We start from the raw sequence: 18410 nt of genomic DNA, 5'->3' as shown, positions 1-18410 counted from the left end.
ATATATATGTATATATATATATATATATATATATATATATGTATGTATATATATATATATAGATATATAGATATGTATGTGTGTGTCAGTGCAGTCAAGTGTAAAAAAAAAAATACAATTTTCTTTTCAAATTTCTTTACTGTATCCCAAACACTACTGTCCCTTTAAATCCGACCCGGAAGTGCATGATTCACTTTAACCTCGGTTTTGTTTTGAAACACTCATGCAGCAAAAAGTAAACCGTATAACAAGTTTTCACAATGACTTTTCAAAAATAACATCATATATATAATGCATAATATAAAATCTACTTATTTTTGTCTTTAAACATTTCGCGAACAGTTTTGTATCAAAAAGGTCTAATTGGGGGATTCAGGGAGAGACCTGGCAACATCATGGGCGCGGGAAAGTCGACGGCATTTCCGCCTTGCTTTTGAACGTCGTAAAACCTTTGGAAAAACGATGTTATTCGTTTGTCTAACTTAGATACATTTTCTTTAACTGAAAGCTGAAGACACATTTCATCTTAAAACTCTTAGTTTTTTTTAAGCTTGTTCTTAAAAATTCGCGTTTTTAGCTAGCATTAATTTAACAGTTTTGTTCGAGTTTTTAATGCGTCATTGAGCTAAGCAGATTAATGGAGTAAATATCTTAAAAAGTCACTATGGATCGCTACAACGAGCTCAAGTTTCTGCTGAAAAGCTGGGAGCAGGGGTTTGTCAGACAGCACCAGAGGAAACCCAACAAGGTGATTTAATTGTTTACATTGCAGCTGTTTTACTGTTTATCAGCCACAGTGTTGTTGGTAGTTTGTTTACTTTTTCATTCAAGTAAACAAAGCTTTCTCATTTACAGGAGGACATTGATCAAGCTCCAGAGGAGACAAGAAGTGAGTAAAGACAGTAAATCTTCTTTTTTTTTTAACAGCCTGCAGCACAAAATGCAACTTGGACACTGAAAAAGGAGACTTTCATTTTATTTGTATTTTTATTTTGCAGATTTGTATAAGGAGTACAGGAGTTTAAAACAAGCCAAAGAGAACAGCAGCACTGATGCATCCGGCAGTCCAACTAAAACCACAACACAGCGCAACCCAAATCACAAGGTCATTCATTTAATATTGTTTAACATTGCACATTGGCTTTGTGGAGGAGAACTTGGGAAGGTGGAGGTGGAAGTGCTGTTGACAAAAAGACAGGAGAAAGAACTGGAAGTGGCAGAAATGAAGATGTTGAGGTTCTCCTTAGGAGTGACAAGGATGGATAAGATTAGAAATGAGATCATCAGAGGTACAGCACAAGTTGAACAACTGGGAGATAAAGTTAGAGAGACCAGACTGAGAAGGTTTGGACATGTCCAGAGGAGGGACAGTGGGTGTACTGGTAGAAGGATGTTAGAAATGCAGCTGCCAGGAGAACGACTAAGATATATATGGATGCAGTTAGAGAGGACATGGAGGTAGTTGGAGAGAGGGTGCAGAGGACTGATGGAGATGGAGGTGATGTCATTGAGCCCTGATCAGGGAACAGCCAAACAAACAAAAAAAGAATATATTGTCTTTTATAATCTGAGTTTTCCTCTGCCGTAAATAAACAATCTTTTTGCTGTGCATCATTGGAAAGTGAATTTGCTCTTTTATTTTCTGTTTTTGTGTTGATTAAGGAATCCGGTTGTTGGGGCACCCATTTGAACCGTAAAGCGATGCCGGTGTCCGCTCCAAGACTGACGTCCCGGGACAGAGAAAATCTGATGGCTTCTTCCCAATATTATGGGCTAAAGCTTAAAAACAACCTTGGTGCACTCTGCAAGGTGAGGATAAAGCTCAGTCATAATAGTAAGAGTGAAAAGAATAGTCTTAACCAACAAACCGGTAAAGGAAACATTGATCATGAGGTTCCAGCACTGTTATTGTTTTTATTTTATGATGGCAGGAGAGGCCTGTTTCACTGAAGAAATCCTACCAAACTGGTCGAGTTCCTCTGAATTCTTTGAAAGATTGTCAGACAACGAACAGTTCAAGTTCGTCCATAGATGCTGAAAAGAGCCCAACACTTGATCAAGATCTCAGCCTCTTCTTTCCAAGGTAACTAAAAAGACTCGTTCTGTTACGTTACCGTCGTATCATCAGCAACGTTTTCTGATAATTGTTTAGATTGGTTGTAGGCATTTAAGAATTAAAATCCATATTGGTGCAGTGATTTCTACATACCGGTATATGTAAACTGAATCAAAACATGTAAACAAGGTGCAGACTTGAAAAGTGCAAAAGTTTTAGGAAAGTTTGTCCAAAATGAATCAGAATAAACATACATATAAAACAGTGTTTCGAAATATTCTATTGCATTTTTTTAAAGAAAGTATCAATCTGAATTTCTACAAGTGGTTTAAACAATAGACGTATTTTTCACATTGTAGATTAAAGATAAACACAGTTACAGTAATGTCCACTTTTGGTTCATACAGCATTAGAATTACCAACTTCCAGAAAATGAAATAGGGAACAGATTTAAGTTATTTGCTGTGCAATAGCCTGTGGGTAATTTTATCTTAAAGAAAACGTGACTTTTAACTATTTATCTGAGAAGGTATGACAGCTTTAAATAATAAAAATAAAAAGAATCTGCTTTCCATATTCAGGTGGTAAGAATTTGTAAGATTCTGATCAAAAATGTTTTTACGTGACAAAAAAAAGGTCAAAGTTGTCAAAAGTTAAAATCAAACAAATCGGTATTTATGAAAAAGTTGCATCTTTTGTCTGTTTTTTTTTAATCCTCACAATTTTAAAGTTAGAGAAAAATAGTTTTTTTTTCTTTTGAGGGGATTAAACCCTTTTTCATATAAAATAAGAATACTCATAATAAACTGCACCAGTTTACGAATACAAATTCATATATTGGTCCCATACATATTGTATGCATATGTACACATATTTATTTATATAAATTCAATATAAATTCATAGATCATTTGATGTCAGAAATGGCTCCAAATCTGACCCCCCCCAAAATCTAAAAGTTTTAGCCTGAAATTTCAATGCAGGAAACACTTAGGAACCCTGAGTAAAGTACTTTGCGGAACCTAGATCTGTCATAAATTGTGAGTATTTACCACTCATTTACTAACATTTAGTTTGTTAATTAACATATAGAGACATTGCATACAAAGTAGTGCTAAATGTTAATAAAACTTCAATAATTTTATGGTTTATGTTAAAAAATCTATTTTTCAACTCATTATTAGATCACCTTATATTCTAAACAATACATAATAAAATAGAACTTGCGTTTCAAAGCTTCCTGTATTTGTACTTTATAGCATTTGTAACAGTCTTTATAGGTTTACTGCTCCATTCTTATCTTTAACAAGCCTAACCTGCTGCACATCCTTTCCAGACTGATCTCTCTTTCTCACCAAAAAGTCCTTTTCTTGAATTCTTTGTGTTTTTATTCCAGAGCAATGAAGCCGTGCCAGGGGTCAATGCAGTCCAAAACACTCTGCTCAGATGAACCTGAGGAGCACTTTAAACCATTTGAACCTGAACCTGCAGATGTTATCAGTACCTACAGCAACAACAGTTCCGATGGTGATAGTAAAGACATTAGCTCTAAGTTAAATCCCACTTTCATAGCTTCCTCTCCAACCAGATCCTCAGCTTTCTTATCTTTGTCTCCCCAACGTAAGTTTGGAAACACGGAAAAGCTCACTGAACGTGCAGGAGATGGAGAAGATCATTTTGGCGTGTTAGCAAGTCCATACAGGAGTCCTGAGTGTGCTGCTTCAGCTGTTTTCAGAGGGGGATTGGTAAAACAGCCCCCTCTCACTAACAGGCTGAGCTTTCTTGACAGGAAGTGGCTGGAAAGGTGTCAGGTGTTTGGAGAGATGGAGGCTGAGGAGAGACCCGGAGGAGGCAACCAGGAAATAAAAATGGAAAAGGCAAAAGAAAAGGAGCAAGAAACAGAAGATGAAAGAGGAGGAAAAGCCGAGAAAGCTGAAGATGGAGAAAGAAAAGAATTTGAAACAAAGACGAGGTTTGATAATGTTTCAGAATTGGCTCGACGGCGGGCTGGACAAAGCAAAGCAGAGGGAGAAAGAAAAGAGAAAAGGAACGGAGAAGAGGAGGAGACTGAAGGAGGACAGGCACAGCTTGCTACACCAGGTGACGACAACAAGAGTTGTCCTAAATCACAAAGTGTAAAGAAAAGAGGGAGGAAGAGGCCGAGAGAGGGGGACAACATGGAGGGAAGTGGTACAGAGGAGGAAGGAGTGAAAAAGAGGAGAAGGAATTGTCAAAAGAAAGAGGAGCGCTCTGTAAACTCAAACGATGGAGGAGGAGAGAAGAAAAGGAGAACCAAGAGAAAAGGAAAAGAACATGGAGAGGAGGTTGAAGAGAAAGAAACTAAGGTTTCAACAAAGGTAAGGACTGGATGAATGTTTATTTTATACACTGTTTTTGTGTATTAAAGTTGTTTATTTAATATGATGTAATTTCCATTAAGGTTCCCCATGAGAACCTGTTGGGAGAAATAGAGGAAGAGTTCAGAACTAATGGAACGTGTCGGACACGACCTGCCAAAGCCAGGTAGGAACAAACAGCCCTGCACCTCAGAGTGGCATCAAACCTGTCTGTCTGGAGCGTCGCTTCATTATTGATTTATTTATTATGTATTTGAACAGAGTAACAAAGGGAGCGGAGGGGAACTTTGTGAAGATAAACCTGAAAAAGAAATCTCATGTCAAAGGATACGCACTAAGAGGAATGGCTTTACGCAAACAGGTATGTCTTTTCTTCCTGTGTCTGTCATCGTGTATATGCTAAATGGATATGTCCTTGTAAAACATGGCACGTTTATTTATTTAATCATTTCAGCTTTGTCACAGAAATGCTGCCCAAGCATCGTGTTCGGCATGAATTTTGGCAAACTCAAATCCACCTAGAGAAGCAAAACTGTGAGATGTTGTGCTTTTGTTTCAGAAATTGTCTGTTTCTTATAGTTGTACATGCAGAAGTTCCAGCTGAAAGGTGAGCGTTTTGGTGGAGGACGTGGATGTTGGGGCAGAGGACGGAGGGGGGGCTTCAGAGGGGGCCTCAGTCGGCAGATGGACACCTGCTACCGGTGTGGAGGGAGCGGACACTGGGCTGTCGACTGCAGGGGACCAGGTGACACAGCTGCACTCGTATAAAATGACTGCTAAGCTTTAAATAATAGACACGTCTCCTGCACCATAGTTTCATTCCGCGATTGTTCATTATTCCCTAAATAGATAACACTGTCAACAACTGGCTGATCAAATATATATTAAAACAAACAAGCAAAAAGTCAAATAGCCTGAAAGCGTCATCACCATAGAATAAATCAGAACTTCTTATGCACATCTGTGATGCTTGATGTCAATATAAGAGCTTCTATTTATCACAGCTTGGTATCATTTTTGTATTTTGTAGCTCCTCCCCCTCCTGTTTCTGAGGATCTGCCTGCAGAAGAAGAGCCGTTTGAACTACCCACCCTGGAGGAGGTTGCCAGGGCAACGGGAACGCTGCGACCTCACCCATCGGGTTGGTTGAACTTGCTGCCTGTTTTCTGAACATTATGCTTTTCTTCCCGTTCTGCCGCTTTGGTGCTGTGAATATTATACTTTTCTGGAATGTACATTATAGCTTTTGGGGAGTATCTCCAATAAGATGAGCATAATGTTCTGCATGATTCAACTGACTGTAAAATAACTTTAGAAATTAAAAACATCACGTTTTAAACGCCCAGCCTTTGTTTCAGCTGTTGCAGCTGGTGCTTCCTATACCTAAATCTTTGTATTCTTTGTATATTTTGCCTTAAAAATATTACAGATAATAATAATAATAATTACTAGGGATGCACGATATTGCATTTTTGGCCGATATGCCGATATGTTAAAACTTGTTTGGCCGATAACCGATACCAATACTGATTTTTATTTTTTTTTCCCCTAGACCTACTTACAGAAACTACATAGCTTTCTCTGCTGTGGAATTAAAATACTGCATTATTCTGCACGGTCTTTGTCAGTTTGACCTGCTTCTAAATGCAGATGCCAAAAATGGGGCTGAAAATGATGCAACACTTCAACTTGGATTATGTTTAATGTCAAATTTATTCATGACATTTACTCTCTAACACAATGACAACACTCGAACAGTGCAAATTTGTAAATCTTCACAAATCTAAACAACCTGCTTACAAGTGACACGTGAAAAGTGCATAAGTAGTAGTGCATTAATAGATTTACTTGACAGTTTCTTAAATTAAAAATTAACTTAAAACAGAAGCCTTTTATATCTGTGAGTTATTTAGATGGAATGTCCAATATTTAACTATATCGTTAATATCGGCCGATACCATGCCGATAATATCGTGCATCCCTAATAATTACATTATTAGTTAATGAAAAGGACTCAAAAGTGTTGACAAGAGCATTCTTTTTCCACTTGTATGCAGTTTGTAAATTTCACAAAATTCACCCTGACATTGTATAAAATCCAATATTCAATATAAAGAATCTTTCATAAATGACGGGCCCTAGATAATAAATGTAATTTAATTAAAATTGACAGTTTATTGCCAACTTTTGGTAATAGTCTTCAAACTCAATTGTGCTTTTTATGTGCTGATTTTTCAGTTAATTAGTGAGATTTAAAAATACAGAACAGGTATTTACATTAATCACAAAATTATTCATCAACTCATTATATTATAGCTTCCTGTTAGCCTTTGGGGGAAAATACACAATTTTCAGTGTATTTTAATTAATTTTAGTAGAAACTTGACCCGTTGTTTTTTTCTTTTGCTGTGTTTTCTGGCATTAAAAGTGTTTTTTTTTTTATGTGAGACTTGGCCAAATAAAGTCCTTTGGGGCTGCATGTAACACGGCAATTCATCAAACATTGGATTGAGATTCAGGTCCTGTTGATAAATGACATTTATTTTTATTTTGAAGCAAATATGTTTGGGCATGCTAATCAATACATTTTCTGCAGGTATCTTGTATCTTTTCTTGTATTTTGTAAAACTTTGTGGTTGTGTGTTGCAGGGGCGTCCTCCTGTATCAGTAATGCGCAGCAGCAGGAGGAGGTGAACAGCAACCATGAAGATGACGTGCTGCTGAACGTGATTCGCCCCGACTATGAACGGCCTGCTCCTCCACCACCCATGAAACCACTTTACCATCTTACAGAGGACGGGAAAGTTCGGGGTAAATGCTTTAAACTGTTGAAGCCCATCTGCACACGGCCATATTTATGAAATTAACCTTTTGCGTGTGTGTTTTACATGTTTCTGTTCAGAAACGCCAGATGAGGTGTATTCAGCTTTAAGAGCCCTTGGCTATCAGTCATTTAGAGCGGGACAGGAGAAGGCCATCATGAGGATCCTGTCAGGTATCTGGAGTGCATAAACCGACACGTTCTGTGCACACCTGCGTATCTATAAGCTTTAAACGCGTGCGCTCATATTTATCTCTAGGCCTCTCCACTCTGGTGGTCTTATCTACTGGAATGGGTAAATCACTGTGCTATCAGCTGCCAGCTTACCTGTACGCTCAGCGATCAAAATCCATCACTTTGGTTATTTCACCTCTAGTTTCTCTCATGGATGACCAGGTAAACCCGATCCTTCGAGGTGCATCGAACAAATCTATACATTCTCAGAATTTTGATACACCTTTGACTGCCGTGTGTGTGCAGGTGTCAGGCCTGCCCACCAAGCTAAAGGCCGCATGTATTCACTCCAACATGACGATGAAACAGAGAGAAGCTGCAATAGAGAAGGTACACACAGGAATGTAAGGTGTGAGATAAAGCATGAGTTTATGTTCTTCCTCTTATTTATTTATGTATTTTGTGTGTCAGGTGAAGTCTGGCCAGGTGTGTGTGTTGCTCCTCTCTCCAGAGGCTTTGGTTGGTGGAGGAGGTTCAGGCGCAGGGTGTCTGCCCCCGGCTCAGGAGCTCCCTCCTGTGGCCTTCGCTTGTATAGACGAGGCTCATTGTGTTTCGGAGTGGTCACACAACTTCAGGCCCTGCTACCTAAGGCTCTGTAAGGTGGGTTGATGATAACATCACACTGTGAGGAATGTTAACAGAGCTGTTGTTTTAATCTTTAAACCAGACCAACATGAAGGCACAGATATTTAGAGGAAACCAGTGTAATCATGTGTGGTTCAAAGGGTGAAGAGAATGGCATTAAAGTCTTATCACAGATAATTTGTGGCTTTTTGTGATTTAAGCAACCACCTTTGTTTCTCCTGCATGCTCTGATGCATGTTTTACCATCAAATGTACCAAAATTTTAAACATTTATTTCAGAAGTAAAAAAGAAAAACACTCATGTTTGTTTTTAGGTACTGCGGGAGCGCCTGGGGGTGCAGTGCTTGCTGGGACTCACAGCTACGGCCACACTGTCCACCGCTCTGGACATCGCTCACCATTTGGACATCGGTGATCAGGACGGCATCGCTGTGAGAGCTGCAGCCGTGCCTCCAAACCTGAACCTGTCTGTGTCCACGCATAAGGAAAAAGATCAGGTCTGACGAGGAGTTTTTGCAATGCAAACATTTTATTCCTTGATTCATGAGTTTTTCTGTGCAGTTTTCTTAAAAATCTCTTTTATTTTAAGGCTTTAGTTTCCCTGCTGAAAGGGGATCGTTTTGGATGTTTGGACTCGGTCATCGTCTACTGTACCAGGCGAGAGGAGACGGTCCGTGTGGCTGCGCTGCTCAGGACCTGCCTGCAGGGGGTGCTGGTGAAAGAAAACACCCAAACAAGCGGAGAAAGCAAGACACAGAACAACTCGGTTGACCGGAGAAAAAAAGAACTGGGTTAGTTATTCTAATTTTATTTTATTTTTTTAAACTTATACATTTCCTTTATATATTCATGAAAAGCAGTTTTGTTTTTCTAACATTAATATTTTTAATATATTCAGCACGTAAGAAGATTCGTAAACCCCTGAAATGGCAGGCGGAGGCGTACCACGCTGGCCTGTCGGGGTCCGAGCGTCGCCGCGTCCAGAACAACTTCATGTGTGGAGAGCTCAGAATCGTCGTGGCAACCGTGGCGTTTGGTATGGGGCTGGATAAGTCAGATGTTCGAGGTATCATCCACTACAACATGCCAAAGGTAAGATGAGGTGTTTTTCAATTAGGTGTTTTTACTTTTCTTCCATGTTTGTGAACTCAAGCTTTCTGTAAAATATTTTAATGCATCTATAAAAGCAAAATTTGGTCTTTGTTTACAAACATGTGTCAATTATTAATGTATAAAAACAGTTTCTTTGTGTTTTTTTTTTTTTTTTCCAGAGCTTTGAAAGTTATGTTCAGGAAATTGGCAGAGCAGGGCGAGATGGAGAACCGGCTCACTGCCACCTCTTCCTAGACCCCGAGGTGAGACTTTAACTTTATATGGAAAGTAAAAACTTCATTTTAGTAAACTGTAGTTTTTTTTTCTACATTTTTAATGAAATATTATCATGAATGTACTTTAACTGGTCCAGGTGCCACGGTTTAACCTTTTTTTGTTGTAAGTAAAGTTGTGTTTTTTTATTTAAACATTAAATATTGCTTTATAAAGGTGTCACATGTCCACCTTCAGCACTCTTTGCCCTGTTTACTTATCCTGAAGTATCGGTGCTTTTATTCTAGTGTAGTAAAAATAAATAAATCATAAGCCATTAAAATAAACACCATAAGTCTATTATTGATGTAATTTACTTATAGACTCATTCTCTTGAGTGTGTCTGTGTTTGTGCGGGGCTATAGGGTGGTGACCTCCATGAGCTCCGTCGCCACATCTACGCAGACACCGTGGACTATTATACAATCAAAAAGCTGGTCCAGAGAGTTTTTCCTGCGTGCAAATGTAAAAAGATCCACCAAAAACATCAAGAACTCTGGAAGGTGAGCCACTTTCTGTCCATGTCTGTGACCTGCGTGCTGTTGCGTTACACCTTCCTGCAAAATGAAAAAGATTTTCTTCATGTGATCAGGATGTCGAAGACTCTGAGCTGCTGGAGGTGATGGATGCGTGTGATCAGGAGAGAAACCTCCATCATCCTGTTCAGCAAGACACTGGACAAACAGAGAATAAGGGATCTACTGTCTTGCAGGTGAATAAAGGAAAAAAAACACTGTGTGAATGTTTATGAAGCACTCACCATATTGCGATCCATTTTTCTTCTGTACATTTTTCGACATCTTTCTCGTTACATAATTTTTGCATTATTTGAACAAATCAAAACATTCAGCTCGTTCAGAACAATCCTGCAACTTTAGCTTTTTGAAAATATTTAGCCTCTTAGGACATTTTGTTTTCTCGGCTCATTTTACATCCTTCAAATCTTTAGATCTGTTTACACCTTTTACTGCTCCTTTCACATTGTGTTCTGGTTCAGCTTCTCTCAGATTCTTTGTGCAAATTTAAACTTTTTTGGCTACTTTCAGTTGTTTTTTTCCTGCTGTTTTTTGCTCCTTTCAGATTCGTTCTGCTAAATGCGTTTTTGTGCTTTTTTTTTTAACTTCTTTCTGCTAATTTCAGCATGTTATGCTCCTTTCACCTGATTTCTGCAAGTTTCAGCTTTTTCTGCCATTTCAGCTTCTACTGGCATATACCATAGCTGTTTTTAGCATTTTTTAGCTAATTTCAGTTGTTTTCATATAAAGTTTTTCGTGGTAATTTTTGCCACTTTCAGCCTAATTAACGTATTCTACTAATTTCAGCTTGTGCTCTTTTCAGCTTATTTCTGTTAGTTTCTGCTTTTTCTACTATTTCAGCAATTTTTTTAGTTGATTGTGCTAGATTTAGCTTTTCAGCTAATTCCACATTTTTTCCTAGCTCATTTCAGCTCCTTCCACTGGTAGTTTTAAGCTTTGTTCTGCCTTTTCAGCTACTTTGCAGCAATTTTTTTTCTAATTTCATATTTAACTACTGTAATTTCCTGATATTTGTGCTAATTTCTTCTTATTTAAACCCAGTTCATCCAATGTGTTATTTCTGCATTCTTCTGCTAACTTGCGGATGTTCTTCTATTTCAGCTACATTTCAGCACGTTTTAAGCTAATTTCAGCTGTTTTTCAGCAAGTTCTTCAGCAATAAGCATTCACACAGCACTTTCACAGGCAATGCAATTTCTCTACAGTAGTTTATATTTAAAACTCAAATAAAATGAGGCTGCAGTGTTTTGTTGGTGGTTGATCATTAAAGCTGATCTGTGAACTTGACTAAATAATTGACAGGAGCTTGTTTTTCATGCAAGATGCTTGATCAAAATTCAGCTGAGCCGTTCTTCTGTGAGCCCGTTGACGAAGAAAAAGAAAAGGAAGAGGCGAGCGAGTTGAAAAAAGATGCGGCGGTTAAGAACGAGGAAGCTGATTGGCCGAAGGAGCGAGTGTGTCGCACTCATGAGCGAGCGATCCCCATCCAAGAGACTGTCGAGGCTCTGGACATCACAGAGGAAGGTAAATTTTAACCTACGGTATCCAAAAGACTGAATTATTAATGGAAATAAATTAAATTACTTTAAAAGCATGCTACTAATTAGTACACTATACATTAGAAATTAGATTAGGCATTTTCCAGAAACAAGCAAGTGATGTCTGTGTGTATGTTTCAGGTGTGGAAACGCTGCTCTGCTATCTGGAGCTGCATCCACAGCGGTTTGTCGAGCTTCTCCATCCCACATTGTCTGTGTGCACAGTCAAATGCTACGAAGGACCCAGGCAGCTGCAAAGAATCACTAAAATGTAAGAAATGCATGACAGCATTATAGTTTTGATACATAAATTTATAGAAACTTGGGAAGAACTCTTCTTTTTGTCAACTTTCTGTTCATCCACAGCTGCCCTCCCATCGCTGTGGTGTTGGCCAGGAGGAGGATGGCCGGTGAGCGCGTGGTGAGTTATAATCAGGTGGAGTTTGACGTCGTCGAGGTAGCCGACACTATGGGATGGCAGCTTCCTGTTGTAAAGAGAGGACTCCGACAGCTGCAGTGGAGCACTGACAGAGGTTCGTTGACTGCTAGAACTGGAATGTCAATAAACATGGTTTGCACCTCCCTGTCTTCTACAATTTTCTTCTTCTAATAGTGTGGGAAATGCACAATTTTAATGAAGTGCTTCTGGGATAAAGCAGTCTTGCTACCCCACAGGTGAATGCCTCTCTTTGTGAAGCTGCTGGTTGTTTATGTTTCAGGAAGCAGAAGAAGTGGCGTCCTCGTTGAATTCTCCTCCTCTTCTTTCCACTTCCGTTCCTACGGTGACCTGAGCGATGAGGAGATGGACAGAGTTTGTCACTTCCTCCACAATCGAGTGCAGGAGCAAGAGAGAACGCAGCTCTTCCAGCTCACAGCTTGTTTCAAGGCCTTTAAGAGGTACAGTCGGACTGTTAAAGTACTTTCTGCTGATTTGTCTCAAACTGACTCCCGCAGAAAGGACAGTTGTTGAGTCTTTTCTATTCAGATGGTTAGAAGTTGATTCTGCGTTTTATGGTTTGTCTAAATTATTATGATTTTATAAATGTTACTCAACATTTATCGTAGTTTCTGGCGTACAAGTCACAGTTTTTTGCAGAGATTGGCCAGTCCTTCGATTTATACGCCGGCAAATACAGCACTCAGTTCTTTACCTCGTTAACTGCGCAAAATCAAACATTTGACTAGATCTTGGAGCGACTGAATGTAGAGGTTTATATTTCATCCTTTAATCCCTTCATTTATGTATTTACATATGTATTATTTGAGGGTTTTTTTCTGAGTTTGTTCCTCATTTGTGCAATTATCTTTTGCTGCAGTGTCGCCTTCAAAAATGTGATGTCCTGCTTGGATGATTTGGATGAGGGTCGCAGTTTGCAGCTGAAAAACCTTCTCTCCGAGTACTTTGACCAGAGGAGAGACAGAGACCACATGCTGAAACCTGTGGACCTCGAGGAGCTCAACATGTATAAGGTTAAACCTACATGTTCTTGGTTTCTTTTTACAATTTGTTTTATGAGAGAACAGTGTGGCTTACTTCTTTGTGTTTGTGTTTTGCAGCTGTTGGACTGGGAGGATCAGATCAGAGCTGACATTCGAAGTTTTCTCTCCTGTCGAAGTGACGAGAGGTTTTCTGGACGAGCTGTTGCAAGAGTCTTTCACGGCATTGGTGAGGACACACAGACACACACAGACTTGTCCTGTCACATTCGAAGTATATTGTACTCTTATGCGTTTAAATGTTTGTTTCTTTTGCTCACAAAACTTTTTTTTTTTTAGTTGCACTTTTTATTGTGTGAATGTTTATGAAGCATTCACAATATTGTGATCTGTTTTTCTTCCGTATGTTTTTCAGCATCTTTCTCGTTCCACAGTTTTTGTGCTATTTCAACAAATCATAAATTAAAACATTCAGCTCGTTCAGGAGAAGGGTGATATGACTTTTGGTATTGGTGCAATTTTAGTTTTTTGAAATATTTAGCCTTTTCTGCTACTTTTTTTTTTTTTCCATAGAAAATGAATTTAACTCATTTTACATCCTTCAAATCTTTAGATCTGTTTACAACCTTTTACTGCTCCTTTCACATTTTGTTCTGGTTCAGCTTCTTTCAGCTTCCTTGTGCAAATTTAAACTTTTTTCCAGCTACATTCAGCTAATTTCAGCTGTTTTGTGATTCTTTTAGATTATTCCTGCTAGCTAGAATGTATTTTTTTGCTTCTTTTTACTTATTTCTGCTAATTTCAGATTGGCATGCTCCTTTCTGCTTATTTATGCAAGTTTCATATTTTTCTGCCATTTCAGCTACTATTTAGCTGTTTTATGGTAATCTTAGCTTTTTCAGCTAATTCCACATTTATTGCACTCATTTCATATTTTTTCAGCCTAATTCAGTAAAAATGTGCTCTCTCCACTTCCTTCTGGTAATTTAAGCCTTTTCTGTTTTTTAAGCTACTTTTCAGCTGTTGTTTGCTCATTTCAGCTTTTTTCAGATTATTGCCACTTTTTGTGCTCATTTCTGCTTTTTTCAGCCTAATTGGGCAAACATGGTCTTTCTGCTTTCTTCTGCTAATTTAAGCTTGTTCTACATGTTCAGCTAGCCTTTTAGCATATTTTAGCTAATTTCAACTGTTTTCAGATAAATCCATGTTTTTTGTGGTAATTTCTGAAACTTTCAGCCTAATTAACCTCTTTCAGCTAATTTCAGCTTGTTATGTTTCTTTCAACCTTTTTCTGGTAGTTTCAGCTTTTTCTGCTGTTTTTCTGCTATTCGGCAAATTTTAGTTGTTTTTGTGCTAAATTTAGCTTTTTCAGCTAATTCCACATTTTTAGCAAATTTTAGCTCGTTCCACTTCCTTTTGGTAGTTTAAGCTTCTTTCTGCCTTTTCAGCTACTTTTCAACCATGTTTTACTAATTTAAGCTTTTTTAGCCAATTTCTTAATTTTTGTGCTAATTACTGCTTATTTAAACCTAATTCAGTCAACAAATAATTCAGAAAGTATGTGTTCTTTCTGTTTTCTTCTGCTAAGTTAGGCATGTTCTTCCATTTCATCTACATTTCAGCATGTTTTAGCTATTTTCAGCTGTTTTTCAGCAAGTCCTGACATCTTTTCTGGACCCCCAAGATGTTATTTTAAATGTAAAATACTTTTATCACTTTAATTTTTTTTTCAGTAATCTTTGATTATGATGTCAAAAGTGCAACAGAGAACGTCAAATGAGACCAATCAAACCCTTTTTGAGGAACCTGTGACCAAGAAAAGATGTTGGGTATCTGATTTGAGTTGATGTAGATTCTGAAACCGGCCCTTAGTTTGAAAAGGTTTTAATTTTGGCCCCCTTTTGTAAGTGTGTTTGACACCCCTGGTGTAGAATATCAGCTGCTTACTAGACTGTCCAGCAGGACTACAAATAAAAATAAAATAACTAAACATGTGGACCACAAGAGGTCATCAGAGAACCACTGGTTTGCTTTACTCATGTGTTTTATTTTTAATTGCTAAAGTATCTCAGTTCACAGATAAAACATATAGAACTTAAAAAATTACTTTTTAACGTCGGTTTTCTTAAGAGTGTTATTTTAAAAGACTTTGTTTACACTTTTAAATGTGTATTTTACTACGTTATTTCTCTGATCTCAGTCTGTTCTGTGCTTTACAAGCTATATCACTAGTTTTTATAGGCTTTTCTTTTTATTCCATGCTTTATGGAATATATTTTTTATTTTTCTAAATTAATTTTGGGATTTTTAAATGTCATAATGGTACATTGGAGTCTGGTCATAATTTAAGCTCTTAAATTAAATGTTATGTCTCAACAAATTTTTGATCAACGGAATGATTCTTCCCATTTCCAGCTCAACAGACCACTTGTCAATCTGACATCAAAAATCAGATTTTATGTATTTTTTTATTTTATATTTCTCAGTGAATACGCCAAAGCTAAGCGGCTCATAGCAGCAGAATGCATGCCGTGCAAATGTTTATGAAGAATTGTAAATAATATTACTGTAAACAGTTTATTATTAACAACTATTGAATGTAACCAGATTTGGGGGGAAACACTTTGAATGCTGGTATTAATAGTTCTCAGAGAGAAACTGGAATGGGCCAAAATTGGGATCAGCATTTTATCTTTACAAAAACAGGAATCCATGATGGGTGCATTTTTAATTTTTCACAGAAAAGAATTACCTGCTAGTGTTGTTGTTGGGCCTTAAACAGGCCCTTTATCACTAATATGTTTTTTGTTACAATAGAAAATGTTCAACGTATAAATTATAATATACCGTAATTTCTCGACTATACAGTGCACTGGAATTTTAGCCGCACACTAAACAAACAAACAAACAAACAAAAACAATTTTGCACATAAGCCACGAGTGTTCACATTGTAAAATGAGATATCTACACAGAAAGATTTTTTAAAAAACTTTTAATTAAATACGTACCAGTAACATACACAAATACGTACAGTAAATGTGTTGTTTTTTTAACAATGCTGGTTAAAATAAATAAATAAATAAATATGGTAGCCTACCAGGAAGTCACTGATCGCTATCTTCATATTCCTCCTGCAGCAAGCTTGTGCTCTGTGGAGAAAAAGTTGCTTTGCGAATGCAGGGGAGCCCCCCCCCCCCATCCCCCTTTATCTCCTCATCTCCCCATTTCATTGGTGCGACTGTGACCTGTTCCATAATTTCATTGGTCAGATTTTTTTTAACCTTTATTTATACAGGTAGTCTCATTGCGCCACAAGGACCCCCCCAAGAACCCCAAGAGAGACATGCATTGGAGCATTTCAATTGCATTGCAGCTATGTGAGCACCTGGATGTGATGAAGCTAAATGTTTTTGGTGGCAGGAGGCTCGCTAACCCATCAATAAATAAATAAATAAATTAGCCGCAGCGTTCAAAGACTGTAAAAAAAAAAAAAAATAGCAGCTTATAGACCATAAATTACGGTACTTAACTCCTAATTTCCTCGCTGAGACTCGTTTAATACAAAACAAAAAGCTTTCTGTTTAAGCAGTGTGTTCAATTATGAACAAACTGAGCTGCGTTTATAATCTAATTTAAGACTTTTTGTGTTGCAGGGAGTCCTTGTTATCCTGCTCAAATATACGGTAAAGACAGGCGTTTCTGGAGGAAATACATCCAGTTTGACTTCAACCAACTCATCAGATTGGCCACGCAGGAGATCCTTGGCTTCAAGTGACCGATGTAACCTGGAAACTCCTCAGCAGATCTGCTTGGGTGCATTCACCGACTCGTTTATTCCATCATGCTTTTCATTCATTTGATTTGTTTATTTGTGTTGACTTATTGCAATAAAAATATATATTTTTCTAGTTTGAACTTATGACATTTATTTAAACAAAGGAAAATGATAACTTTAAGTTATTAAAAGGCATGCAGATAATAATAATAATAATAATAATAAATAAATAAAAAAATCTAAGTGTGCGGTAACTCAAAAATCTGGGTCTCTCTGAGTGAAGCTGCGACCTCAAAGCAGAATTTATTAACAGGAATTAAACTAGACTAAAACCTGGGCGTAGGAGTTCTCCAAGTAACCTTTTTCTGAGTTCGACTGTCAACTCTGAAAACAAATATTAACCTTTATTGATCAGAATTATTGTGACGTTGTCTACGAAAGAAAGAAATAAGTCACATTTATAGATTTCTTAGATATTCAGATTAAATATGTTTTATTTACTTAGCATTAGCTGGTGCAAGTGAACACTGGGTTACAAACACATCTAAAACTTGTTTTTAAATAAATAAAAGCAGCAACGATATATTAAACAAGTAAATCACTCTTACACATACATTACAAGACAGATTATTGATCCCAACATGAATGTCGAGAACAGCTGTGTAATCCTTTAACTTTAGTGATTGTAGATTTTATTTACAAAAAAAAATAACAAGGAAGGCTTTCAACGTGCTGGGATGGAAACTCCCAGTGGGGGAAATGGCTCAAGTTGATGATCAAAACAGCTAAGTTAATATTTTCCTATTAGCTAGCAGACTCAATAACCAGACTGACAGCTGGTAAATGACACGTTCTGCTGCTTCCTGACATGCTAAGTAATAAAACACTATTAATGTGTATAATTAAAGTAAGTGAAAAACTTTATGTACCCTTAAGATTTTAAGATTAATCTGAAGTATTTCCTTTTATGATAAACCCTATAGTTTCCTGAGCTATCCCTTAGTTATGCTGCTATAGGCTTAGACTACTGGAGGACAAATTGATCGCATTTCATCAAATGAATATTTACAAATGAATGGCTTGTATTTGTAATTATTTCTGTGCAAAATATCTCATGAAATGAACCACCTAATAAATTCAAAGTAACGTAACCACTGGTAGAACCTCTCCAGCTGCCATCTTCCCTCCCTGTCGCTCCAGTGATCACAGACTTGTTTACTCCAACAAGTGTTTTCCACGTCAACTAATCATCATCTTTGCTCAATAACAGTCATTCAGTTCAACAAAAAAAAATGCAACGCCACGTCCAAAAGTTAGCTACTCCACATGAGGTATTTCTGAAACTGGCTCCTTTAGAACCACACTACAATTATTTTAGTGCACGCATGTCACATAAGACTAGTTTACACTTTAACTGGATCATCACATTAGCTCCTCTTGGTTTGTAAAGTGACGCTGCAAAACCAGCTGCTGACCGTTTTTTTTTTTTCTTAAGCATTTCTGTAGAATACCATGTTGTTCAATAAATCAGACAAGAAGCTCAAAGGTCTGATTTTAGAAGGTATTCCTTTTATTGTTTTATTATTGATACAGTAGGCCAAAGGGCTCTTGAGGTCTAATTATAGATGCAAGTTTTGAAATCTCAGCTAAACTTGGTTATGGTCTTACACCGTGTGATCTGCCCGCGTGTGGTTGCGGTGATTTGT

At 37.6% G+C, this 18410-nt stretch overlaps 1 protein-coding gene across 1 annotated transcript; it reads left to right on the top strand.

Moving 5' to 3' along the window:
• The first annotated feature begins 664 nt into the window (after positions 1–664).
• Positions 665–16704, top strand: recql4 (RecQ helicase-like 4). Its single transcript, XM_037693190.1, has 28 exons — positions 665–748; positions 856–889; positions 999–1105; positions 1663–1809; positions 1932–2083; positions 3452–4412; positions 4496–4578; positions 4674–4773; positions 4992–5157; positions 5443–5553; positions 7062–7223; positions 7315–7407; positions 7493–7629; positions 7714–7797; positions 7879–8067; positions 8367–8549; positions 8642–8843; positions 8951–9144; positions 9324–9407; positions 9783–9920; positions 10010–10129; positions 11276–11477; positions 11633–11762; positions 11858–12024; positions 12211–12388; positions 12808–12961; positions 13049–13157; positions 16583–16704. Exons 1-28 carry the CDS (start codon positions 665–667, stop codon positions 16702–16704), a joined length of 4593 nt encoding a protein of 1530 aa, XP_037549118.1.
• The last annotated feature ends 1706 nt before the right edge of the window (positions 16705–18410 follow it).

The sequence above is a fragment of the Nematolebias whitei genome, chromosome 19 (assembly GCF_014905685.2).
Source record: "Nematolebias whitei isolate Nwh7 chromosome 19, NemWhi1, whole genome shotgun sequence".
NCBI lineage: Eukaryota > Metazoa > Chordata > Actinopteri > Cyprinodontiformes > Rivulidae > Nematolebias > Nematolebias whitei.
Note: the sequence above shows the minus strand (reverse complement) of the source record. Positions and strands in the feature narration are given on the sequence as shown.